This window comes from Cricetulus griseus, unplaced genomic scaffold, assembly GCF_003668045.3.
Source record: "Cricetulus griseus strain 17A/GY unplaced genomic scaffold, alternate assembly CriGri-PICRH-1.0 unplaced_scaffold_381, whole genome shotgun sequence".
Classification (NCBI taxonomy): Eukaryota; Metazoa; Chordata; class Mammalia; order Rodentia; family Cricetidae; genus Cricetulus; species Cricetulus griseus.
The window spans coordinates 1-9,474 of NW_023277121.1; the positions used below are offsets into that span (position 1 = coordinate 1).

A 9,474-nucleotide genomic window follows, 5' to 3' on the forward strand; every position below is an offset into this window, starting at 1 on the left:
GCACCTTCATTCCATGCTACCACACTCAGAGACTGGTAAACAGCTTAATAATGTCTTCAGTTCGAGACTTGTTCCAAAACAGAAAAGAAAAACCATGAACTATTACAGAGTGACAGTTACTTTTTCCTTTTCCTGTGTTCGGGGAATCTGTTATTCCAGCAGATGGTGGTTATGTCTTCAATGTAGGTTATTGACTTCAGCACCTGCTTTACATTTTGCACAGGCATTTTAAATTGAGTCTGATCATTAATTAAAACAAAACTGACACCTGTATTTGAAAGAGTGGGTGGAATCTGAGTGGTAGCTACAGCTGAAAGTATTTCTCATGCTGGGCACATATGATAGTCCTCCTACAGCCATGGTGCAGTAGGAGACTGATGCCATATGTCAATATCTATTTCCACTATTCACAATTTTGCATTGTCTCTCAAGCTTATTTTGAACAGTAAATTTCATCTTTTGGATTCACTGTCAAATGCTATGTACTCAAACCTAAAGATGATATTCCTGCATCCAATTTAATACTTGTTGTTAATGAAGACACTTCAATTCCAACCACCCAAGTTTTTTGTGTTTGCATAAAGTTTTTGTGTTTGATATGATTGTTTGCATAATCCATCTAAATATGAGTACCTTTTCTTACCAGTTCTCCTTGAGTTCATTTGTTCAAATATATACATTATGAACTCATATTATGTGATAATACACTGAGTTTCAAATGCATCCTATATTGACTATCTTGATTCTTTTAATGAAGTGCATACTGTTAATTCACATTTCAATTTAATATAGAATATTTCATATTTCCCAAATTTTTTCTTGAATTTTTTTCTAGGTTGGTAGATATTCAGAGATTATTGATTCCTGCCATGGATATGAGGTTACAGAAATTCAAGATGCAAATAGGGAGAGTTAAAGGTTTCTCACCTCATTGTCATATTAGTATGGACTAGATTGATAACATTTTTTAAATAAATATTATTTAGATTAGAAATGACATTATTTTACATTTCAATCCCAGTTTCCTCTCCCTCCCATCCTCCCATCCTCCCCACAGTAGCCGCATCCCAACCACCATCTACTCCCCAGAGAGGGTAAGGCCTTCCATGAAGGGTCATCAAAATATGTGAAGTCTTTTGGGACAGGGCCTATGCCCTCTCCTGGGTATCTTGGCTAAGAAAGTATCCCCCCATGGGAAATGGGCTCCGGAAGTCTACTGGTGCATTAGGGATACATCCTGGTTCCAATGCCAGAGGCCGCATAGATTTCCCAATGCTCCTAGCTCACACCCATGTTTGGAGGGTCCTGGTTTCATCCTCTGTTGGTTGTCAGTTACCACATTCTCAGGTCATAGGTGTCTATGGGTTTTCTCAGTGTGGTTTTTTTCCCTTTATTCGACTTTCCTCTGTCTCTGTAGCTGGATTCCAGGAATTTGGCTCAGTGCTTAGCTGTTTTTCTCTGCTTCTGCTACCATCAGCTACTGAATGAAGGTTCTAGGATGGTATTTAAGGCAGTCATCATTCTTAATATAGGGGAAAGACATTTAAGGTAGCCAATCCACTACTGCTTAGGTTCCTAGTGGGGTCATCGTTTTGGATTTTCCTTTAGCATAGACTTCATAAAGTGAGGCCAACATCCATACATCTGCCACTACTCGCTATGTTCTAGGTGTCATATGATGAGACCTATGAAGATTGTAGTGGGACAGCTATGGAACTGATGGGGTGGTTCCCCTGAATGACTTTGGTCAACTGAAGATTTTATACTATGGCAGAAATCTGTCTAATCATATGTGGCACATTGGTGTTCTTTAAGCAGTAAGCACCTGGAGGAGGGAGGATGGCTGAGAGGGTAATGCCCTTAAATGCAAGCCTAGTACTTAGGTTTGAAACCACAGCATGATAGAAGTCACATGGAATGTCCAACCACTGTCATGGACACCTGTACAGAAAGAAATGGAGACCAGAGTATGTTTGGTATCTGTGGGGTCAGACAGATTGGTGTATAATGACAATTTTCAAATGTAAAACTCAAGAACTTAATACTAAATCCTGTGTTTTCCCTCATGATATGAATCTAAAGGAAAATACACAAAATTCAGATAATTACACACACGCCCCACACACAAAAAAAAGAGAGAATGCAAAATATACAAAAGAGGCATTGTTCTATTTTATTTAGTTAGTATATGCCAGGCAAAAATTATAGGATACTTCTGGTGCTAGAAATATGTTAGGGAACTGACAAATGTCTCATCTTCTATGCTGAGAAATGACAATAAATATGACAATAGATGAAGAAATCCAGGAGATACAAGCCACATTTTCAATGGCTTCCCGTTGTTTAGAGGCTATATGATTCTTCATGTGAAGATAGCACATCAATTCTGTAGCACAGCAAATCTCTCCTGAGGAACGTCCATACTTTAGTCTGATTTGTGGCAATGCCTCATATGCTGGTGATATGTGGATGACTGTCGGAAGTTACAGTTACATTTGGAGCAGGTGTAGGGCTTCTCTCCTGTATGGATTCTTTCATGAGCTAACAGATTAGTTTTATGGCTAAATGACCTTCCACATGTATTACAGGTGAAAGGTTTGAATGCCTGGTGTATCACCGAATGGACTTTCAGGTCTGATTGGTTAAAGAAGGACTTATGACACCTTTTACACAAAAAGGACCTCTCCTTCCTGTGTCTCCTCTTGTGGGCTGAAAGCTGAGAGGGATATCTGAATGTTCTGAGACATTCCACACATTGGTATGTCTTTGGCACTCTGCTGCTTCTCTCTTGGTGACTCTCCCATGTGTGGTCTGTCTCACAATTCTGAGAGTCTCCAGTCTTCTCTGCTCTGGTGATAATCCCTGGTTGTGGTTGCTCCACAGGAACCACAACCTCTGGTTGGTCCTTTTCTTTGAGGACATTTACAGAAGAAGATCCACTCAGAGAAACTTGATGGTGCCTGGAACATCTAAAATCCTGAGAGACTCCTTCAGAATCACCTCTCTCCTCAGTCTCGGGACAATTATCGTTTTCAATAATTACAAGTGACTCCATCTCATTTCCAGGACTCCTATCGCTGGTATTTACTTTACTGAGATTAAGCGGATTGTTGTAGCCGTCTCCACTGTCTTCATGTCCTGTTGAAATAAGACATTCAATGAAAGAGTGCCCAAGAAGTGGTTCCCACCCAACTTCCCTCTTCTGTACCACTTCTTGACACTCACTAGTTGGCAATATCTTGTTTAGTGGACTCTGCAATGTCGTCCTTTTATTCTCCTGTGTTGATGTTGTTGAGGATTTCATTTCTTTTAGTAGATTGATGACCTCATTTAAGGACATGTGCCCAGGAAATAGTCCTTCCTCTCCTTGCATGGAGACATGAAACTGTGCACAAAGAAAGATGATCATAATCATTGAATCTGGAGTTTAGAGAAAAGTAGCCCTCCCAATGATGGCATGGGATCACTGGAATTTGTGTTAGCTCATTTTTCTATGTCTCTTCTCTCTTATGGTGTTATCCTTACATGCAGCTACTGTTCTCTAAAGTAACTATTCTCACTGTATTTTCAAATTTGAGGCATTTTTCTCAAGGAAAAGGTAAGATTAGATTTCTCTGGTATCCAGCCATACCATTTCCTTCAAATGACTAGTGCATTGAATGATGAAAGATTAGGTTGGTTCAATCTCAAAAATGGGACCATACTTGTTAGTAAATTCTTCTGGTTGCAAGGATTGTCCCCATCTCACCCAATGTATGGCAAGTACAAGAAAACATGGTGTCTTAATGAGTAGTCACCATGGCCGGGTAGGACAAATTAACAAGGGTGTCTGGAGAGGGGAATTGTCAACAGAGCCTGTAAAACCACCAAAGCCTTGACTGTGGTTCTGCCATGTCTTTTGTCAATTGAAGTGAGTTGTCTGCTCTGACAAAGTTTTTCCGTTTAAAAACAACAACAAATGGTATGCTAGTGTTTCTTTGTATCTACTAAATCTGTAGCTAATAATTTTCACTATTATATGCTACCCAGTATCTGTAGCTACTACTTTGTGCCCAGAACCTGTATATATTCTCTATATTCTTTCACTGAGGGTGGTTGCTACTCTGGATAAAGCTCCTAATTTAGCATTAATCTGCTGATTAGTCATGTTGGATTCTTTCTGAAATCCATAGGGTATGTATAAAAATTTTGCAATAGCTGCCATTTTGGTATCCTGACTTAGTTTGCCAATTGTCGCTTTTTGTGCTGAGGCTGTTGACTCCTGCATTTTCACTCAGAAAGCTGAGGAGTTCCTTTCCCCCGCTCTCAGCCAATAGTCTGTCAGTGGTGCTTTTATCTCGAAATGTCAGTCACTTTGCTGTGTGTGGTGGGTCAATTTCCAATTTGAGTTGCTATAATTTGTGTTTGAAGTGTAACTAGAACCATCATTTTCCTAAAAAACCCTTGGCATCTTAGCTGTATTGTTAAAGGGTCTTGGTTACTTATTGTAGAGTCATTAACACAATATACCACTAACTGAAACACTTGTAACACATACAAGGACTCCACATAGACACATTGTCTCTGCTGTTAAGAACATGACTGGATATCATGGAGGCATTTTACTTGGAATACATTTCAATCATTAAATTATGAATTAAAAAGAAATCAAAGGAGTGAAATGGTCAATAGAAAACTGTGAAATTATAATTAGTGTATAGATCAAGTACCTCAAGTAAACAGCATGGTGAAATGGTGGATAATTTTAAGAGAGCACTTGAAAACTAAGGAAGGGAACATCCCTGACTTCTAGGCCCTAATTGGCATCATAGAATGTAAATCCAGTAACTGATGGAAGCAAATGCAGTGATCTACTGCCAGGCTTTGGGCTGAACTATGGTGGGACATTTTGAACAAGGGGGCTTGAGAGCATAATGTTGAAAACCATCGAGACAGCTGATGTGAACTAGCAAGTGCTCAGGGACAATGGACTCTCAATTGGTGAACCTTCTTGAGAATGAACAAAACTGTGCATGACACTTATGTGGCTTGATCTATTTGAGAGAGCAGTTTTAGAGGGAGCAGTACATATCCCAGTACATAAACTGGCATTTGGATTCAATTCCCTATTTGGGATACCTTGCTCAGCATTGTTGCAGAGGAGAGCACATTGTCCTTGTCTCTATTTGGTATGCCAGACTTTGTTGATTGCCCAAGGAAGGCCTTATCGACATGGAGGAGTGGAGGGCAGTGGGAAGAAGGCCAGTGGGAGAGAATGAAGTGGGAGGAACTGGAGATGCTATGTAAAATGAAAAATGCATTTTATATTAAAAAGGATGGCAGGAGGAGTATAATTCCGGTGAGTCCCACTCAAACCAGTCCTCCAAATCAAAACCTATCTCAAATGAAAAGAAGCCAATCAAAAACAAGTAACAATCAAGCAAACCAATCTAGAAATAAGCAAATTAAAAGGTTTAAAGCAATTAGAAGTGGTTTTAAGACTGACATTTAAACTCGTTTGCATTGGCAACATAGCAAACATCAATAGGTACAAAAAATGAAATAATCCCCTGTGTCTTATCAGACCACCATGCATTAATGTTTAAATTACAAAACAACACAAATTGCAGAAAACCTGCTAACTCATGGAAATTGAACAACATGCAATCGCACCATTCCTGGGTCATGGAAGAAATAAAGAAAGAAATTAAACAATTCCCAGAATTCAGTGAAAATGATGATACAACATACCCAATTGTATGGGAGACTTTGAAAGCAGCCCTAAGAGGAAAGTTCATAGCTCTAAGTGCTCACATGAAGAAACTTGAGAATAGTCACACAGAGAGTTGACATCAAGCTAGAAGCCCTAGAACAAATGGAAGTAAATTCACCCTGGAAGAGTAGACCACAGGAAATAAGCAAACTGAGGGCAGATATCAATAAAGTCAAAACAAAGAAAACAGTTCAAAGAATCAATGTAACAAAGAGTTGGTACATGGAGAAAATCAACAAGATAGACAAACCTCTATCCAAACTAACCCAAAGGCAGACAGAGAACATTAAAATTAACAAAATCAACAATTAACAATTAACAATGGAAACTGAAGAATCCAAAGAATCTTCAGGTCATACTTTGAAAACCTGTACTCCACAAAGTTGGAAAATTTAAAGGAAAAGGCCAATTTTCTGGACAGTTATCACTTACCAAAATTGAATCAAGAACAGATAAGCAACTTAAACAGACCTATAACTTCTAAGGAAATAGAAGCAGTTATCAGGAAGTCTCACAACCAAAAGGAGCCCAGGGCTAGATGGCGTCAGTGCAGATTTCTACAAGAAATTCAAAGAAGAGCTAATACCAATACTGCTCAAATTGTTCCACACAATAGAGGCAAATAGTTCATTGCCAAACACTTTTCATGTGGCTACAATTAACTTGGTACCCAATCTACACAAAGACACATCTAAAAAAACAGAACTACAGACCAATATCCCTCATGAACATAGATGCAAAAAATAATCAAATAATGGCACAGAACCAAAAAGACAATTCTCAGTAGTGGGATCTAAAATGCCTAAAAGACACATAAGAAAGCATTCAGCATCCTTAGATACCCGGGAAATGCAAATAAAAACAACTCTGAGATACCATTTACTCCTGTCAGAATGGCTGAAATCAAAAACACCAATGGTAGGTTATGCTGTAGAGGATGTGGAGAAGGGGGAACACTACTCCACAGGTGGGAGTGCCAACATGTACAGCCACTTTGGAAATCAGTATGGTGATTCCTCAGGGAAATGGGTATAAGTCTACCACATAATCCACCAATTCCACTAATAGGCATACACCTATAAGAATCACATTCATACAACAAGAACATCTGTTCAACGATGTTCATAGCAACATTATTTGCAATAGCCAGAAACTGGAAGCAGCCTAGATGACCCTCAACTGAATAATGGATAAAGAAAATGTGGTGCATTTAAACAATGGAGTACTACTCAGCAGAAAAAACAATGGAATCTTGAAATTTGCAACCAAATAGATGGAACTAGAAAAACCATTCTGAGTCAGGTAACCCAGTTCTAAAATACAGTCAAGGTATGTACTCACTCATATTTGGATTTTTGACATAAAATAAAGGATTGCCTGGCTCAGACCATGCTGCCAGAGAGGCTGGTAGACAAGGAGGACCCTAAGAGAGACATATATGGACACCTGGAGCAGGGAAATGGGACAAGATCTTCTGAGCAAATTTGGAGCATGGGAGAGCAGAGAGGGAACTAAGAGAAAGAGAAGGGGAGAATAAGAGTGGTGAGGAAGACATGGTGGGCCTGGAGGTTGAGTTGGGGGAAGAACATAAGAGAGCAAGATAAGATATAGTATTAGTAGAGGGAGACATTATAGGTTTAAAGAGAAATCAGGCACTAGGGAAATGTTTGGAGAGCTACAAAGATGACACCAACTAACAATCTAAGCAACAGAGGAGAGGCTACCTTAAATGCTCTCTCCTGATAATGAGATTGGTGACTAACTTATGTGCCATCCTATGGTGTTCATTCAGCAGCTGGCAGAAGTATAACCAGACACCCACAGCTAAACACTGAACTGAACTGGAATCCAGTTGCAGAGAAGGAAGAGTGATGAGCAAATGGGTCCATACCGGGCTATTGAAACCCACAGAAACAGATGTTCTGAACAAGGGTGGGCCCTTGGTCTTCAGATTGATAGCTGGGAAACCAGCATGGGACTGATCCAGACCCCCTGAATGTGAGTGTCAGTGAGGAGACCTTGGAAATCCATGGGGCCTCTTGTACTGAATCAGTACTTATCCCTAGCATAGGAATGGACTTTGGGAGCCAATCCCCCATGGAGGGATACTCCCTGAGCTTAAACTCAAGGGGGTTGGCTTAGACCCAATCCCAAAGATTATGACAGATTCTGAAGACCCCCATGGAAGGCCTCACCATCCTTGGGAAGCAAAAAGGGTATGGGATATGTAGGGTGTTATTAAGGGTGGCAGGGGAGGAAGGGAGTGACAGTGAACTGAGATTGACATGTAAAATAATTTTCTTTCTAATAAAAATATGTTTGAATGGGAAGTTATGAATTTCACTGGTTGGCAATATCTGGCAATTATTGATGACCCAGATATTGAAAGAATATTTGATGAAATTACATCTACATGAAGACTTTTAAAAAACCTTGCGTTGCAGCACCATAACTCATAAAGTCATTACTTGTTGGTATGTCAATGTTCATTATTTAATTCAGAACTATTTCATCATCAGACATCATGGTCTACCGTCATGAAAATTCTTTTTTATACACAGGGGATCTTAATAGAATGTAGTAGACATTTTAGGAAACCATTAGCTCACTAGGATCCCTAGTTTCTGCCTTCCAGGTTCTGGGATCACAGGATTGTACTCACAGCCATAATTTTGAAAATGTGCTGATTTCCATGTCAGTAACCCATGATTCAAATGTAAACACATCCCTAAGCCAGCCATCTTAAAATATCAGTGTATTTCTTCTAAACCCCCAAGGGATTTTGTCAAGTGTTTCTCCCAGTCTTTCTGCCACCATGTAAATTAATTAAATATAATTATTAAAATCATACAATTCATGGGCTTGTTTCTGTTTCATTCCCATGAACGTAGAGTAGTAAAAAAACTCCATTTTAAATAGTTTGGTGTCGTCATACAGCCTAACCCACAAAATATCTACAACTTCCTAGTTTTCCCAACATGCAAATGATTGTCTTGACTCCTGACTTAATCAACTCTCACTCCGGGTACTCACCATTTTAGGAGGCTCCACACACTCATCTGTCAAAGTCTCCATGAATTTCACCATGTTTCTTCCACTAGACTCCCACTTCTCTTTCATGGCAATCTTGTCTTTGTAGTGCCCAGTTTTAAAAAATTGCTCCATGACCAATTGAGAAATCATCTGTTCCTTGGTTTGTTTTTCTGGCTGCAACCAGGAGGTGAACATTTCCCAAAGATATAGTAACTCCTGCTTTGCACAGGAGCCATTGCCAATTGGGGGAATGTTCACCTCAGAAACAGGGGAATTAGAGTTGTCTTCTTTGAACTGCACAGGTGAAGCCTGTGTTGGGATGAACTCCGTTTTCTCTAATCCACAGTCATTTTCTGGTGACCTGGTCTCAAGTGATTCTCTCTGCAATGAAGCCATTCTACTGGGAATCCTCAGGAGAATTCAACTATAGTATTGAAGTATCTGTCTTATGATAGGAAGATCTGTAAAAGCAATGTGTGGATGTGTTAGAGCTAAAAATTAAAAATATACATAAATAAATCAAAAGGCAAGTAATAGCCTTGTCAATAATGGTTCCTGTTTCAGTTAGGGTTTAACACTGTTAACACTGTTTACACTGTTGCAGTGTTAAGCAATAATCATAACCATGACAACTCTTATAAAGGATACATTTGACTGTGGTGGCTCACTTACAGTTCACAACTTCTGTC

General features: G+C 39.4%; 1 protein-coding gene across 1 annotated transcript; it reads right to left on the reverse strand.

The window, feature by feature from the left end:
* Positions 1-2,820: 2,820 nt before the first annotated feature.
* On the reverse strand, positions 2,821-9,181 carry LOC118239816 (zinc finger and SCAN domain containing protein 4C-like; the record flags this gene model as incomplete). Its single annotated transcript, XM_035453847.1, has 2 exons — positions 8,786-9,181; positions 2,821-3,385 (listed from the first exon to the last, which is right to left on the reverse strand). Coding segments are annotated over exons 1-2 (961 nt in total), but the record flags the coding sequence as incomplete, so codon positions are not given.
* Between the last annotated feature and the right edge of the window lie 293 nt (positions 9,182-9,474).